At 38.1% G+C, this 19222-nt stretch overlaps 1 protein-coding gene across 1 annotated transcript; it reads left to right on the top strand.

Moving 5' to 3' along the window:
- Positions 1-5981: 5981 nt before the first annotated feature.
- Positions 5982-9330, top strand: LOC134804004 (uncharacterized). Its single transcript, XM_063776859.1, has 4 exons — positions 5982-6650; positions 6817-8068; positions 8208-8346; positions 9003-9330. Exons 1-4 carry the CDS (start codon positions 5982-5984, stop codon positions 9328-9330), a joined length of 2388 nt encoding a protein of 795 aa, XP_063632929.1.
- The last annotated feature ends 9892 nt before the right edge of the window (positions 9331-19222 follow it).

Consider the following 19222-nt stretch of genomic DNA (forward strand, 5'->3'; position numbering starts at 1 on the left):
GAGCCGATTCCTTGTTCAACGTCGACCAACGTATAAAAGAACAATGGCTAAAAACGGACGAGATGACTGAAGATGAAATTTACGAAGACTGCATGACCAGCGATAAGTATGAAAGCGACTGGGAGCGTATAAAAGTCATGTACGACAACGTTTCCCGGAAGAACGAACGCAAGAAGAGGTCTCGCAAGTCTAGCGGCAGCGATGAGTCGAATAATACCGACAAATCTCATCAATGTTGTGAGAAGTCGGCATGCAGTTCTGCATGTCATTCAAGACGATTCCGTCTACCGAAATTTGAGTTACGGAAGTTTGACGGCAATACGAAAAACTGGATTGGTTTTTGGTGTCAATTTCAGAAAATCGACGACGACGAATCTATAGACGACGGAGATAAGTTTCAGTATTTATACCAGTGCACTGTTCCAGATACTCCGGCGCGAGAGATCGTCGAGAGCTTTCCGCCGTCAGGAGCTAACTATAAGAAGGCTGTTGAGCAATTGAAGTCCAGGTTTGCACGTGACGAAATGTTGATCGACATTTATGTGCGTGAACTGCTTAATCTTGTATTAGCACAAGCAAAAGGTAATACTTCCTATAAATTAGGCCACTTATACGATAAGTTAAATACGCAATTACAAGCACTACAAAGCTTAGGTGTCACTATAGATAAATACGCTGCTTTACTTTTCCCTTTAGTTGAGTCCGCGTTGCCCGAATCTGTTTTACGAGCATGGCAGAGGTCCCACGTACTCGAGGAGAAGAGCGACGATCATCTGAACCGGCTTATGCAGTTCCTGAAACGCGAAGTGGAGTCGGAGGAGCGGATCCAGCTTGCGCGTAGCGGGATAGCATCGGGTGACAGTTTGCATAGCGTTTCTACTCAACCTACCGCGGCATGCTTGGTGTCAACGGAAGACGCAGGTAAGAAGATTTGTTGCGTTTGGTGTGAAAAGGCATCGCATAGCAGCTTCGAGTGCTACAAAGCTAACAAGATGTCGTATGAAGCTAGGAAGGAAGTGCTAAATAAAAAGGGAGCATGCCTTATTTGTTTAAAAACGGGTCATAATACGAAAAGATGCAAAAATTTTACAAAATGCCTATGAAGTTTGTTTCACTGCGGTGCAGGAGACTTCTTCATGTATATGGAAATACTGTTTAATACGTAAATTAAAATCTTGTTTAATTCATAACAATACTTTACTATATCGAGTCAACTGACAAAAGACATGTAAACACCATTGCTAAGCAACTACCAATAAATCATCAAACCAAACAAGTAGGTATGTAAAGATTCTAAAGGAGGTCAACATATCATCTTCACATCCACAATACTTTTTTTGTCTTTTAGAATTGAGGCAAGTCTTGAAGTCCTATTCTTTTGCTTAACGTTGCCAGTCTTGGTCCAAACAATGGCTTGGTAAACATGTCCGCTAATTGAAGTTCAGATGAGACTTGCTTTAGAACGAAGTCGCCATTCTGTAAGCACTCTCTAATAAAGAAGTGTTTAATTCTTATATGTTTTGTCCTCTTGTGGAACTCATAAGGCGGATTCTCGGAAAGCTTGATAGTTGATTCATTGTCAACATAAATGGTTGGTTTTTCAATAAATCCGGTCAACTCCTCTAGGAGTTCTTTAAGCCATAACGCTTCTCTCGCAGTTTCCGTTAATGCTACCAGTTCTGATTCTGTTGACGAGATAGCGACGGTCGGCTGCTTCTGGCTTTTCCACATTACTGGACCGTTGAATAGGAAAACCATCCCTGATGTTGAGTGGCCCGTAGACGAGTCGCCACCGAAATCAGCATCGCTGAAGCATATCAACTTCTTGTCCCGGCTGGTTGAAAAAACCAATCCTTTATTTACTGTACCTTTGAGGTACCTAAGAATCCGTTTTACTCTCATTACGTCGAGACTAGTAGGTTTTTCCAAGTTTCTCGAGGCAACACTAACTGCATAGCTTATATCTGGCCTTGTAGCGACCATTAGATACGCTAGAGCTCCCACAGCTTGACGGTAAGGAAAAACTATATTGTTATCTTCTTCTTCTTCTTCGTCTTTATTAATTTTTACTGCCGGGGTTGGCATTGCTTTGCAGTTATCCATTCCGAATTTATGGAGTATTTTTTCTGTGTATTTACTCTGGTTTAGCGTGATATTACCTTCTTTGGTTTTGTTAATCTCCAGCCCCAGAAAGTAAGACGCCGGTTTAGTAGTTATTTTAAATCTATTTCTTAACTCTTCAATAAATTTTCTTCCAGATGTTTCATTGGCTGAAGCCACTAAACCGTCATCTACGTAAAGTGCAATCAAAACTTTATCACGCATGTACAGGCAGGGATCTTTCTTGCTCTGGGTAAAACCTGAGTTTATGAGGTATTCCGATATGCAAGCGTTCCAGCATAGTGGAGCCTGTTTTAGTCCGTACAAGCTTCTTTTAAGTTTGCAGACTTTATTTGTACCATCAGTGAATCCTTCTGGTTGCTTCATATATATGTCTTCTTTGACATCACCATTCAGGAATGCAGTTGATACATCAAACTGTTGAAGAACCAGGTTTTCTTGAGCTGCCATCCCTAAAACAGCTCTTATGGTACTGAGGCGAGCGACTGGACTAAAGGTCTTTTGGTAATCTATGCCTGGTTTCTGCAAAAAACCTTTTACTACCAGCCTAGCCTTGTAACGTTCAATAGTGCCGTCTGGATTGTTTTTAATTTTGTAGACCCATTTGCACGAAAGTGGTTTGCGATTTTTGGGCGGATCGACGAGTTCCCAAGTTCGCATTTCATCCAGCGATTGCATTTCACTTTGCATGGCCTCTAACCATTTCGCTTTATCTTTGCTGATCATAGCATCTTTAAATGTTTGAGGTTCTGTTTCGTTATCGATATTCATAGCTGCCAAAACATAATCCTCTAATACTCTTGGTGTTTCTATGCGCGATCTATCACGAAGATTGTATGTTCTTCGTGCTTCTACTTCCTCTGGTGCATGGACTGATGCATCGTCATCCACAACAAGTTCTGGTTCTGCCTCATGATAGTCATGATTTACTACAATATCATCTGCCTCGTTGTCAAATCCATTTACATTTGCTCCGTTCTCTTCGATCTCAACGGTATCGTAAAATGGTTCATTTTCATTCAGGTCATCAGGATTTTCTATAGTATCACTATGGACATCATTTTCGAAGTCATAGAATAACTCGTGTTTGTTTTGTCCATGTAAAGGTGAGAGGTTAGGAGAATCTTGTCCATTTTCGTTGTTCTCTTCTTTGACGGGACATAGATTCTGAACGCTTTAGAAACTTCAGAATAGCCTGCGAACATTCCAGGTAATGCCTTAGAAGAAAATTTGCTGTCACGTTTCCCTTTCTTAAGGACAAAAGCTTTAGCACCAAAGATATATAGATGGTGTACACAGGGTTTCCTTCCTACCCATCTTTCAAATGGTGTTTGGTTATCGATACTTTGATTTATGCTCCGGTTAGACAAATAATTTGCTGTATATACTGCCTCTGCCCATAAACACATGGGCGCTTTAGATTCCAACATCATGCATCTTGCTTTTTCGATTAGAGTTCTATTTTTTCTTTCAGCAATTCCATTCTGGTGAGCAGTATATGGAGCGGATAACCTTCTTGCTATACCGTGTTTCTTCAAAAATGAGTCGAATTTTTGGTTCCGGTATTCAGTACCATTATCGCTCTGTAGGCATTTTATTTTGTTTTCTGTGTAGTTCTCGACTTCTGCTTTATATTCTTCAAATTTCTGCAGCACTTCGCTTTTATTTTTAATGAAATATACTCGGCAATATCTACTATAGTCATCGATGAAGGTTACAATGTATTTATTGCCGTTCAGCGAAGGTTGTTTGAATGGACCGCAAACGTCACTATGGACGATTTCAAGACGTTGAGTCGTACGTGACATTTTTTTATCACTTGGCTTGCTGGGAGTTCTGGTAAGTTTTCCTTGTACGCATATTTCACATTCATCCAAAGAGCTATCGCTGTCAAAATGTAATCCAACCAGGCTTTCATTCTTTAAAGCTAGCTTCAGGTCTTTTTCATTCATGTGTCCCATTTTGCAGTGCCATTTCATGATATCTGTAGACTCATCTTGTTTTCGATCATTATTATTATCATCAGATTCTGCAGCATTGTTGGCTCTGGCAACATCATTGTTTTTAGTTTTCAAATAGTACAGGCCATCATCGTCTCTGATTGCCATCATTTGTACTCTTCGCTTGTGATCTTTAATTATCGCTTTCGTCTTTGTAAATAAGACAGTTAATCCCTTATCAGTCATTTTCCCAACAGATAGGAGGTTAGCGCACAGGCTTGGTACATATAGTGCATCAGTTAAGGCAATTTTTCCTTCCTTAATTTCAATCAAAGCAGGCCCAGATCCTTTTATCTCTGCAGTTTGGTCTTTTGACGCCAATCGTAATGTTTTTGAAGTATTTTTAATATTGGTAAAGGGCTTGTCCGAATATGTCATGTGTGATGTGCATCCACTGTCTAGAATCCAACTTGTTTTTGTTTTTTCATTAATGAAGTAGCAACTGTAGAGGTTCGTTTCGCTTTTATTAGATTTGCAGGAACTGTTCTTAGGTTTTTTATTTTTCTTGCTAGTATTATTTTTATTTTTCGACCAGCATTTTGACGTATCGTGGCCTTTCTTTTTACAGATCTTGCAAAATGCGTAGAATGCTTCTTCAGTGCTGTTGGAATTACTAGTACTGGGGACATCACGTCGACGAGCTTCACTCTCTTCAATTATTTTAATTTTTAGCTTTTCAGGAGTAGGCAATGAGTCTTGAGACTCTATAGCAGTTCTGAAGTTTTCGTAATCGGAAGAAAGGCTGTACAGCATCATAATTGAAAGTAAGTCACTGTTGATGTCAATATCCATATCTTTTAGTTTATCAACTGTGTTCATTATTTTCTTTAGGTGTTCTCGTACGTCATCACCTTCTTCAAGTTTCGCTAGTATTAATTGTTTTAGGAGAGTAGCCTTCCTGGCGGGACCCTTACTCGCATATATGGATTCGAGGGTGGTCCAGACATCTTTAGCAAATTTGCAGTTTTTTACTTGTCTAAGCTCCGATGGTGCTATTAATAGCATTAATTCTGACTTCGCCAGTTCATCTGCGTCGAGTTCGGCTTGTGTAGCGTCTGCTTTAAGAGTTTCCGATACATGCTTCCATAATTTATTTTTAATTAAGTACGCCTTGGCGTGTATGCGCCATGTATCATAATTTTCTTTGTCTAGAGCTTCTAAGCCCACTTTAATACGTATAGTTGACATACCCTTTTTCGTATTTCCGTTTTTCGTGGAGATTTTACATTTCCCTTTTTCACTCTGCTACCATATGAAGTTTGTTTCACTGCGGTGCAGGAGACTTCTTCATGTATATGGAAATACTGTTTAATACGTAAATTAAAAGCTTGTTTAATTCATAACAATACTTTACTATATCGAGTCAACTGACAAAAGACATGTAAACACCATTGCTAAGCAACTACCAATAAATCATCAAACCAAACAAGTAGGTATGTAAAGATTCTAAAGGAGGTCAACATATCATCTTCACAATGCCTTTTCTGCTCCAAACGTCATTCTGTATTGATGTGCCCTGACATTAAAACGTCAAGTCAAAATGAAAGTGAAAAAAATTCAAATGTTGGAACGTCAAACTTAAATAATAACGTAACTCAAAATAAGGCTAGTACTATACTGTTGCAAACGTTCATGGCGAATATTATAAGCGATAAGAAATGTATACCGGTACGATGCTTTATTGATTCGGGAGCACAGAAGACTTATTTACGTCGCGATATAATAGAAAGTTTGAATTTGAAGCCTGTTGGCAAAGAAATCGTGTCGAATTGTCTTTTTGGCGGTATCGAAACTGAAAGGGAACTGTTTCATACTTACGAGTTCACTGTAGCAAGCTTGGATAAGAAGTTTCAGTGTAGAATGACCGCGCGAGACAAGTCCACGCTCTGCGGCTACGTTCCTCGTTTAAATATAGATCATGAGATGTTCAAAGAGTTGCAGAAACATAACATCACGCTGAGCGACGTCGGCGATGCGGCCGCGCCTGACATCGGGCTGTTGATCGGCGCAGACCACGCAGGCATATTGCTCACGAAGAGTTTCATGGAACTGAACTATAACCTCGTGGCAATAAAGACTAAGTTTGGATGGACGCTTCAAGGACCCATTATGCACGCATGCAGTGTTTTGACGAACGTAGTATTGGTTAATTTTCAGTTATCTGAGCTATGGGACTTAGAAACTCTCGGAATACGAGACCCAGCGGAAGTTTCAAATAAGGCAAATACAGACGCTGTCATAATGGACCAGTTCAGAGAATCCATCAAGATTAATGATGAAGGACGGTACGAAGTTGACTTACCGTGGAAACCAAATCATGGAGAACTCCTTGACAGCAAACATTTAGCTGAAAAAAGATTGATGTCAACAACGCAAAAGCTAGTGAAGCTAAACGAGTTTGATAACTATGGACAAGTCTTCGAAGATTGGTTAAAGGAGGGCATAATCGAGGAAGTTGGTGAAGCATCGAGGCCTAAACACTACCTTTGCCATCATGCTGTCATCAAGAACACGAGCCTCACTACGAGAGTGCGTCCAGTTTTTGACGCTTCAGCTCGAGATTACAACGGGAATTCTCTTAACTCGTTCCTAGAAAAGGGCTTAAATTGTCTTGAATTGATTCCGAAACTACTAATAGAGTTCAGAAAACATGCGATTGGGATAACGTCCGACATTAAAAAAGGCCTTTCTGCAGATATCGTTGAAAAAAGAAGATAGACAATATCTGTCATTCCTGTGGTGGAAGAATGACGAAAGAAAAGAGTTTATAACTTACCGTCACTGTCGTGTAGTGTTTGGCGTGACTTGTAGTCCATTTCTTCTCGGTGCGACAATAAATTACCACTTAGAAAAGTACACGGAAGAGTTTAAAGGCACAGCCAAACGACTGAGAGACTCCTTCTATGTTGACAATTGTGTGATCAGTCTAGAAACAGAGGAAGAAGCTGAAACCTTCATAGAAGAGGCAAAGAGAGTGATGGCAGATGTGAAATTTGACCTAAGAGGTTGGGTGACTACTCCGATGGCCAAAGATATGGAGACTACTTCGCATGAAGATAAATTGTCTGTACTCGGCCTTATGTGGGATGTCAATATGGACCAACTATACTGTAATGTCAGCTTCGCGCACGGTACTGCCTTAAAAGAAAACGTTACAAAAAGAAGTTTACTCTCTATAACTCAGAAAGTTTTTGATCCAGTCGGTTTGACATGCCCAGTAACACTTGTGCCTAAGCTAATACTACAGAAGACTTGGAATTTGCGTCTGAGTTGGGATAGTAAATTACCAGATGCCTTGCAAAAAGAATTCTTGGATTGGTCTAAGTATATTCACTTGCTGAACGAGTGCCGAATTCCACGTCGACTTACTTGTAAGCCAATAGATAAATGTGACAACAGTCTACATGTCTTTAGTGATGCCAGCAAGGTGTCATATGCCACTGCTATCTTCTTACGAAGTAATTATGAAGGAGAAGTCACTGTACAACTAGTCCAAGCCAGGTCACGCGTATCACCAATCCGTGAGGTCAGCATCCCGCGATTGGAATTGATGGCAGCACTGATTGCGACAAGGTTATATCTTCAGGTTAAAGAAGCGTTGGATCTGCCAAACTGCCGCGTTTTCTTCTGGACTGACGCAAGTGTGGCTTATACCTGGATTACTGCTGAGGGAGACTGGAACATATTTGTCAAAAACAGGGTAAAAGAAATCCGACAACATACAAACGTGGAAGATTGGCGTCACTTACCAGGCTTAATGAACCCTGCCGACTTGCCATCTAGAGGCTGCAATGCCAGACAACTTATGAAGAGCAAGTGGTGGGAGGGACCTGCCTGGCTAAAAGCAAAGGAAAGTGAATGGCCTGGATCTCAAATGAAAGTAGATGAGCGAGAAGTTAACAAAGAAACTAAGAAAGTAGTTCTGGCTAACAACACTACCGACAATAGTACGTTTCTGTCTACGCTGACTTACTTTTCTAAATACACTATGATAGTAAGAATGGTCGGGTGGATATTGAGATTTTCGTACAACTGTAAAAACTAGAACTAGACTCCTGAAGATTGTCCAAGCCGAAATGGTGGCAGATGTGAACCTACAGAAGATGAAGATGTTCAAGAATGAAGAAGGCTTACTGAGGATTCGCACTAAATTAGTTCTTAGCGATGAACCTGCCGACTTTATCTGTCCGATTTACATACCGGGTAAACATTTAATAATCCAAAGGTTAGTAGCTTCGAAACATCGTCTGATGTACCATGCTGGCCCTGCTATACTAATGGCAGCCCTCAGGGAGACATACTGGATCACAGGAATAAGAAGACTTGTCAGTTCCACTGTTTCTAAATGCATACCCTGCAAGCGGCTTTCGGTGAAGCATGCTGACACACCTTTACCGCCTTTACCTCGTGACAGAATAAAAACCGCTGCCGCCTTCGAAGTGACAGGTATAGACCTAGCTGGTCCTCTTTTTCTGCGGTCGGGAGGGAAGGTATGGATAATTTTATTCACCTGTGCAGTTTACCGAGCCGTACACCTCGAACTGACCAAATCGCTGACGACAGAAGCCTTTCTCATGGCCTTACGAAGATTCATTGCAAGACGTGGAAGAATTAACACAATATACACGGATAACGGGACTAACTTCCACGGAGCTAATAATCTTCTTAAGAGTTTGGATTGGCAAGAGATTGCGGCTTATTCCAGCGTGAGGAACATTAAGTGGAAATTCAGTCCTCCTGCAGCGCCATGGTGGGGAGGTTGGTGGGAGCGCCTCATACGCTCTATGAAGACCTCCTCAGACGGAACTTAGGCCAAAATACATTAACCTACGAAGAGCTGATGACCTTGATGCACGACTGTGAAGCTTTAATGAATTCAAGGCCTTTAACCTACGTCGTGGACAACTCGGATAGGTTAAAACCCATTACTCCCGCGTGCTTCACTCAAGCGCTTCCTTCAAGCGAGGTTCCGGATCTTGATCAGCTCGACCGTGACTCTATGAATAGGCGCCTCCGGTATCTTTACAAGTTGAGGGAAGATTTAAGAGAGAGGTTTAGGAACGAGTACATGGGGATGCTCATACAGAAGGGCAAGGAGAGGGACTCTAATTTAAGGGTAGGTGACGTAGTCTTAATAGAAACAGACAATAAGCGTATCAAGTGGCCTTTAGGGAGGATTATAGAAACTTTACCCGGTGCGGATGGTTAGGTACGAGTGGCTAAGGTGCGGACAGCAGATGGACAATTCACACGAGCCGTTCAACGCCTGTACCCGCTTGAAATACAGTCTGGCGAGATCTAAAGAAGAGTTTTGGGCCTCTTGCCCAAAAGGTGGGAGGATGTTGCGAACTCCTTTGTAATCAAAGTCAGATATTTTAAATTTGTATTTTTTTATGATTCTTGACAATATGTCACTCTAAAATAAATGGCTAAACGTTTCGTGCATATTTTCTTTCGGGCTATATTTAACCTTATTTCCTTCAACCATCATGTAAACATTGCGCTCACGTTAAATAATGTGTGAAAATTATAAACTGTGCAAAATATTAACTTTATATTGGTTTGGAGTGACTATCGAGACTCGATTATTAAGTGACATTGAAGATTACAAAATACAAAATACAGTGAATAACATACAGTGCAAGTACTTACAAACAAGTCGCTCATATCATGTTTTAGTGAAGTATCACTAATTAAAAAACACTATAGTAGTACACAAGATCACAAACACAGTGGTGAAGTTTAGCACATATTACAAAACGGCAACAAATATCATCAAATTACGCGATATTGAGTTGAAAGTGAACACTAGTGCAGTTAAAAACTACCTGATTTAAATTTGTGATCAGAAAAATAGAACTGACGGTCAGCCAACAAACACTTGTATGACTCACACAAATATGCATAACAGGACGCTAAATTTCACGCATTGAAGTCAAGTCAAAGTGGTGTAGTGGCTTCGCATAGTGACAAAACACGGGGCGTGCGCTATCGAACCGAGTTCGAACCCTGATCGAGTTTTGCGACTTTTTTTGTTTTGTTTCTGAATTTTTGGTGACTGGACTTTTTGAAATCTTTTTTTATTTTTTTATTCTTATTATTGTTTTTTATTTTTATTTTTTCGAGTGCTTTATTATTTCACCTGATCTTAATATCTGACGAGTGATATTATTATTAGTCTTGATAATTCATTTAGTATTTAAAATTTGTTTACAATTAAAATGGATAAAAAAGACCTCCGGAAAAAAACGTTACTAAGACCACAAAAAACTACAGGCGATGGAAATCAACCTGCACACAGCGATGAAGAGGGTTTCCATGACCATTTGAAATGCCTAGAAAAAATTAATGAAAGTGATAAAATTATTCAAAGATTAAAAGCTGAGCTGTCAATCTTACGGGAAAACACTAACACTAACTTAACCGCAGAAAAAAATAATTACGAAGAAATTTCTACAGAAAATAAACTATTAAAACAACTTTTGCGTGAGAAGGAAGAACAATGCCACAGTTTGGAAACGAGACTATCACGAATTGAAAATTGCGGAAGTATCAGCAACATTGACCATGAAGACTTACAAATCTTAACACCGCTGAAGACTAAAATCGAAATGAAAGAGAAGGAAAACCTTGCACTAGTCATGCGAATTGAAGAAATAGAACATGAAAACAACGAACTATGCACTATGATAAAAACAAACGAACAGGGTCTTACTGACAAAAAAATAAATGATTATCAAGAGAAAATAAAAGAATTAGAATCGAATTATACGGAATCACAGTATAAAGTAAAAAAAATTTCGCTGCGATTAAGCAAACTTCTTAAAGATTATAAGAATATGAACAAAAAATATACAACTTTAAACAATCAGCAAAACTCCTTGAAGTCCTTACAAAGAACAATATCTGAACTAAGGAAAAGTACTCAGGAATTAAAACAAATTACACATAGAGCTATAAAAAAACAGGATGACATCAGCTGCCACGGAAATGTAGAGCTACCAGTTTCGAATGATACTTCACTTTCGGATTCCAAGAACATTACGAGTACCGCGACAGTATTGGGAAAACAGACAGACAATAACAGAAAGCCAAATCTACTACTCGTCTCAGATTTTCACGGCACGGAGATCATATCAATATTATCCAAAATACGACATAATGACTACAACTTCTGCGGTGATATCATCTACTTTGCGAATACACAACGGGTTCTTCTAGAAATTGCTGAAAAAACTAAAGACTTTACGAAAAGTGATTGTGTAGTGATTATGTGCGGCGGAAGCGATTTTAATGTCAACTCCCCGAGGAGAATAGTTAAATATATTGAAGACGCGGCTAGGTCTTTAGCACATTGTAATGTCATAGTTTGTACTGTACCTCTAAGCACTAACGAGGGCTCTCAAGCCTTTAACTTCTTTGTTAACAGGTTAAACATAGAATTAGGTATGACTTTTACAAACAATGTCCATTCACACTTATTGAATATTAACCAAAATTTGACATTACATGATTATAAGTATGATGGCTACAAACTTAACATAAAGGGAAAATATAAACTAGCTACGTCTCTCAATGGAATGCTTAAAGAACTAAATCACAAATTCTACAATAGCATGAATTCTTTTTTAGGCCAGAATTAACCGATATACAAGTAGATTCTCCTACCAACTTTTGTATATTACATTTAAATATTAATAGGTTAAGAAATAAACTTCTAAGCTTGGAAGCATTTATAGAGTTGGATCTGCTACATAAACCTAGTATTATAATGCTGACCGAAACGTGGCTGGAACCCGGGGAATTTGAAACTATACACTTGCCTGGTTATATTTTACTAAGCCACTCAGCACGTGCCATGACAAAGGGAGGTGGCACTGCGATATTTGTTAAGGAGGAAATATTAAATATATGTAAAGTAGAAAACATGTCCAATTATTGTACAGAAGGTTCGTTTGAAGTATCCACAGTCAGTCTGAAGCCGCCTAAGTCTAAAAAAATATATTTTATTGTCTTGTATAGGAGCCCTAATTCCAACTATGCAACCTTTATGAGTTTATTAGATAGATATTTAAGCAGCGTAAGTTCCCATAACATTGTTATTTCAGGCGATTTTAACATTAACTTCGCGGCGGAAGATGATATTAGGACTAAAGAGCTTCTGCAGATGTTACTCGAGCATAACTTAAAACCTACTATTTCGGAATCAACTCGTACAACAGACAGTACCTCTTCCACAATAGATAATATAATAACTAATTACCATGACATAATCAGTGCTCGTGTCGTGCCATGTGCGTTTTCGGACCATGATGCTCAAACTCTTGATATCTATCTCACATGCTGTCCAGAGAACCAGCCATGTCAATTCAGAATGAAAAGAGTTTTTAAAGAAAGTGCAATGGCTGCTTTCCGAGAGAATCTGAAGAGCATTGACTGGGACAGTAGATTTAAAAATTCTGACTGCAACAAAATGCTACAAATATTTTATGATAATATACAAAATTTAGTAAATAAACACTTTCCTTTCAAAAAAGTACCCTTCAATAGAAACTCAAAGAAATGGTTAACAAAGGGTATTAAAAAATCGAGTAATACTAAAAGAAAACTGCTTATATCCACCAGAAACTCGAAAGACGAATCACTAAAATCATACTACAAGCTATATAAAAAGATTTTTAAAACTACTCTTATAATAGCCAAAAAAAATTATATTCGTAACACCATTGCTAATGCTAAAATAAAATCTAAGGCGGTATGGAAAATGGTTAACGAAAGTACTGGAAAAACTAGTAAACGCAATAAAAATCACAAAATAATCCTTAAACTAAATAACAGTTTGATAGAAGATAGTACACAAGTGGCAAATGAACTCAACGATTATTTTATCCAAATAGGCAAAAGCGCTATAAATCTAAATGACATTACTTATATGAATTTACTCCGACATTTAAACATCAATAACGTCAATTCTATATTTTTGAATCCTATAATTGAACCTGTGGTGATCAAAATCGTAAAAAACCTAAAAAATACTAATTCAATGGGACCCGATGACTTAAACACCACGCTTATTAAAACTCATATTGATATCCTCTGCATTCCGCTCTGCATTATTTTTAATACTAGTTTCTTGGAGGGAACCTTCCCGGACCTATTTAAACGTGCGAGAATTGTCGCCATACATAAAAAAGGAAGCAAATTAGAATTAAATAATTATCGTCCCATCTCAATTCTGTCGATTATAGCTAAAGTTTTCGAAAAATGTATAGCCAATAGACTGGAAGCACACTTCTTAAAAAACAATCTCTTCTGTAAACACCAATATGGGTTTAGACGCAATAAAAATACATCGGAAGCTGTGAACAACTTAGTAACAGAGGTATTACAATGCCTCAACCGAGGCTTTAAATGTGGAGGGGTATTCTGTGATCTAACAAAGGCTTTTGACTGCGTTGATCACAGAATACTACTCGATAAACTAAAGTATTACGGAATACGTGGTACGGCACTTGAACTTTTTAAATCATATCTATCCGAACGATCCCAGTTTGTTGAAATAAAAGAACCGTTGAAGGACATTGTGATCCGATCTGATGAGAAACAAATAAAATATGGAGTTCCTCAAGGATCCGTTCTAGGACCACTCCTCTTTATAATATTTATAAACGACCTGCCGAACTGCATTAACTGTGGGACTACTTATCTGTACGCGGACGACACCAGCATAGTCTTGAATGCCGATTCTGAAGTTACGTTTAACGATCTAGTACAAACCTGCTGGAATGAGCTGACAACCTGGTTCGCAGCAAATGGTCTACGAATTAACTGCAGTAAGTGCTTCTATATGATCTTCCGTCGCTGCAGTAATAGTCCTGACTTTGAGTGCAACATTCCTATATCTAAATCTAACTGTGTATGTTTTCTGGGCGTAAATCTTGACCCGTATCTAAGGTGGAATATCCATATTGACAAAGTTAATAAGAAATTGGCGAGCGCATGCTATGCATTAAAAAGTTTAGCTAGTAGCTCGGATAAATATATATTAAAAAGTGTCTATTACTCTTATTTTGAAAGCATAATCAGCTATTGTATTGAGGCTTGGGGTAACGGTGTCAATATGAACTCTATCCTGTTAAAACAAAAAAAAGCCCTTAGAATTATAGAAGGCTGTGCTAGAGTACCTGTCACACATAGAAATATGTTCATAGACAATAAAATTTTGACCGTAGTATCGCTGTATCTGTATCTTATATGTTTGTTTATCCACCGTAATAAAGAATCATATCGTACGGTTGGCCAAAGTCAGAATTATAACTTAAGAAACAGTGACAAACTACCTGACTCTAATTATGCACACTTCAAGAAAAGTTTAAGTAATAGTGCAATTAAAGTATATAATAAGTTGACCAAAGATCTAAGAGAATGTGACGATATGAAATTATTTGACATGAAAGTGAAAGAATATTTTATAAATAGGCCATATTATTCTATCGACGAATATTTTGCTAATGTATTAAACTAACCTGACATTATCCATACCTACTGTTATTATTATTATTTTCTTCTGTTTGTTTGTTTTACTTGTGTTATTTATATCTAGTTTTATTCTTTGTATATCTATTGTTGTGACTTATTATTATAAGTGAAATGAACTGTATTTGCATGCATGCAACTGTGCTTACTTAGCAAATAAAATTTGATTGATTGATTGATTGAGTAAAAAAAAAGAGAAACGTCGCCATTTGATATTTACTTTTCTTTAGTTCTTAATAAATATAAATTATCATATAATTACGCTTGTAACAGCGATTATGTTTATATTTACGCCTAACAAAAGTTTCGTAAAATTAAGTAATTAATGCTCCCGGAAAAGAGTAAAAAAAAGAGAAACGCAGCCATATGATATTTACTTAGCTTTAGTTCTTAATAAATATAAATTATTATATAATTACGCTTGTACCAGCGATTATGTTTATAAAGGCTGTCCCAGAATAAAAGGATAAGTTTCAAATTTCGAACTGATTGAAACGTTTTTTGTTTTTTTTTTTGAAGAAAAATTACTGTCATAGCTGCCGTAGGCATTATTATATCTGTCAGATTAAGCGGGAATTACGATCGTATTTTTGAAGTTTTAATAATGAAGAGAGCTGAACATGAAGTATTTGCTATTAAAAGAGTTATTCAGTATTAACTAAGAGTATTAAGTATAAGTTGATTATAAGCGTCATGGAAAACGGACACCATTTATGTAATTTTTCTCCAGAGGGAGTTCGAAGAACTTCTTTATATCGAAATATAAAGTTTTGAAGAAACGCACAGAGATATTTTTAAAAACATTCCGGGAGGAAAACGTACTGTTTTGACAGCTAAGAATATAAATAAGGTACGAAAAGTTTATAAACGGAATCCCTCGATGTCTCTTGGAGTTGCTGCGAATAAATTGAAAATATCGAAGTCAAGCTCGAATGAAAACACACGACCTACAGCTTAAAGCGTTTGTAAAATTATCTGCTCCTAAACATGTTAAAGACCAGGCCCCAATTTCACCACGGTGACAGGTGCGACAATTGTAAAATCACTGTTGCTGACGTCACAGGCATCCAAGGGCCACGGTTACCACATACCATCGGGCGGGCCGTATTCCTGTTTGCCACCATCATTGTATTATTTAAAAAAACTTTAATATATCGGAAAAAAACAGATATTTCTTTTGCGAAGTTTCTGACAATTGTCAAGATTTAGAAGAATTGTAGGTAATTCTTGACAGGTAATGAGTTATATGTCGGAATTTCGTGACAATTGTAGTGTTTCTTGTGACAATTGTCATAAACTTAGCAAGAGAAATATCTGTTTTTTTCCGATATAATAAAGTTTTTTTTAATAAAACAATGATAGTGGCAAACAGGAATACGGCCCGCCCGATGGTAAGCGGTAACCATAGCCCATGGATGCCTGTGACGTCAGCAACAGTGATGTTTTACAATTGTCGCACCTGTCACCGTGGTGAAATTGGAGCCAGGAAGTGCGAGCTAAAAGAGGATGCCGAAGAGTGTATTAAAAAACACTGAGAAAAGTTCTTATAATTGATGACGAGACCTACGTGCCCGTGGGCCCAATGGATGTTCCTGGGAAGCAACACTACCATGCGACCAATCGGAACTCTGTAGAATATTCGCAAAAAATCATACCAAAGGCCAAGTGTTTCAATAAATACCTCGTTTGGCAAGCCATAGACTAGAGTGGTAATACGATTGAACCATATACATATTTGCACAGATTATATGAACGCACGCATTTACCTGAGAAAATGTATAATAAAGCGATTGATTCCCTGCATTGATAAATATTACCATAGGGATGAAATTATATTCTGGCCGGATATGGCGTCATGCCACTACGCCACGGAAGTTACCCAACATTTAGAGGCTGCGGGGATAGATTTTATACGAAAACATAACAACGCCCCAAATGTTCCCCAAGCTCGTGGCATTGAAACTTTTTGGTCTTTATGCAAACGAGAATATAAAAAACAAACAGAAAAACCCAAATCGTTGGCTGCATTTAAACATCGATGGACTAGATTGGCTAAAATTGTGGCAGCTAGGTCAATAAAAAGCTGTAATGAGGCGACCAGCAATAAACCTTACAAAAATTGGCTAAATGGCATTGCATATGGCACAAGCAAATTCAGTTTAAAATAACAAATATGATTTTATTCTATATTGGACTTTATGTAAATTATATTTTTCCATTAAATATTTTCATTTAAGTCTTGTCTCTTTACTCCTGGGACAGCCCAGTATTTACGGTTCACGTAAGTTTGTTTAAATTATGTAATGATCCCGGAAAAGAGTAAAAAAAGAAATACGAAGCCATGTTGATTTTCGTTTAGCTTTTGTTCTTAATAAATATAAATTATCATATAATTACGCTTGTCACAGCGATTATGTTTATATTTTACGCTTCACAAAAGTGTGTCATCATTAAGTAATGATCCCGGAAAAGAGTAATAAAAGAGAAATACCGCCATTTGATATTCACTTAACTTTTTTCTTAATAATAGTAATGCATTATGTTTAATAGTGATAATTATATTTTATAATCCGTTTAAAACATTATAAAATTTTAAATTGATGTATGTGTAAGTATACCTTCTTGTGTGTGTATATGTCGCAGTCGGATCGTATAATCCGCCGTATTACATTACGGCTAGCCGTTTTCAAAAACAGGGGCGTTTTGAAATGCGGCGGTTTAACGATTAGCCGGATTGAATGCGGCTGAATGAGAATCCGCCGGAATGTATTCGGCGCCATACGTTCTTCAACACGGCTAGCCGTAATGTAATACAGCGAGTCATTAGCCGCCGCTTTGACAGTTTTTAGTTCCCATTTTTAACACCCGTGGCGCTACCTGACAAACGCTGGGGTGTCCATCAAATCTGGAGTTCGTCGGACTGTTTCTTTTCAAAAAACATTTCCTTCGCAACTTAACTAGACGGAGTCCCGCTTCGCGGGGCTCCTATTTCTGAGCGATTTGCCCTTCGGGCATCTGAAGCTACCTAACGAACCTAACCTACTTACCTATTGATTTAGTGAGACGTCCGTGAAAACATTACACTTTGGGGAAAAAAGCGTAGGTAGGTAAGGCTCCGTCTATTTAAGTTGTGAAGGAAATGTTTTGGAAAAGAAACAAACACATGTAGTGCGGTGGGACCATGGTCAAAATAAATGAAATTGCAAACATTGTCAAACTCCGGTTACGTAGGCGACCGAAAGAACTGGTCACTCTACAATCTAAAATAGTAGTACGATGCGGCTAAACGTAGGCCGCCTTCATGAAGAACGTATCGCAATGACAATCCGGCTAATCGTCGAACCGCCGCATTTCAAAACGCCCCTGTTTTTGAAAACGGCTAGCCGTAATGTAATACGGCGGATTATACGATCCGACTACGACATATACGTATGTTACGTGCTCTAAATTTATAACTTTTATTAAGTAAGCAAATTCCACACGCAATGTAATTGTTCACTTATTTCGAGTACAATTTGATATTACTACAGCAATAAGTGCTTAATTAAGTGAAATAATGTTCTTAAATGTGTTTAATTAAATTTATTTATGAATAAACTTTCCGGTTCCGACGATGTCCAGTAAGACACCTAAGTACTTGGCGTGTACTTGCGCTTTGCTAGTTAAATACTGTGAGTAACATAAAGATCGACACCACACAACCAAAAGAACTTCCGCTCACACTTCAGCACAGCTGCTGACCATATACATGTAGCGGAACAACTAATAGAAAATCTTAATGAAATTAACAAACCGTTTGTAGGCGATGGAACTACGAAGTACTACGAACCTTTATGCTGCACGCGTGCTGGCCACCGGCCTGGCCGGTACGGATGCCGCTGCCAGCGCGCATTTTTTATTTATATGTTCATAGTTTTTTACATCATCTGTAATTTTTATGTGTTGTTGTTTGTAAATATTCTGTGTTTTTCCGAGTCATTGTGTATATAGAATGTATTATATACTATACAGCCAAAGATTTTCGCGTTTCATTCACCATCAGCGGCCCGACATCGTACACCGTTATACGTATTTATAAGTACATTGCTTCGCCGACTACAGCAAAGCCTTCAACAGCATAAGCCATCACTCAATCTGTAATGGCCTAAAGACATCAAAAGTAGAACAGAAATACATAAATATAATCAAAGATGTTAAATCGCACAAGCAACTTAAACTTGAACGGAAATTTAATGGTTTTTCAAGCAGTTGAAAATGATTCGGTGGGCTCATTAGGTCATTAACTTGAATTTAAATGGTCGCGTTATGAGACTAATGAAAAAGGAACTACAGAGATCCCTCCAATGGATAGTGTGCTTTCTTCACATGAACGAGTTACCACTGAGACATATTTTTCACCTCGATGGCGCTACGTCAAGACCTCGTACATATATATACAGGTTTCATAAGCTTAGGTAAACTGGTAATTGCGAGCCAATGCCGGTCGTGCCGTTCGAGCCTATGGAAGTAACTCTGGCCCCAGTAGGCAATCATTTAAGCACAGATCGATGAAATCAAAGCCTTCG

This window comes from Cydia splendana, chromosome Z (assembly GCF_910591565.1).
Source record: "Cydia splendana chromosome Z, ilCydSple1.2, whole genome shotgun sequence".
Lineage (NCBI taxonomy): Eukaryota > Metazoa > Arthropoda > Insecta > Lepidoptera > Tortricidae > Cydia > Cydia splendana.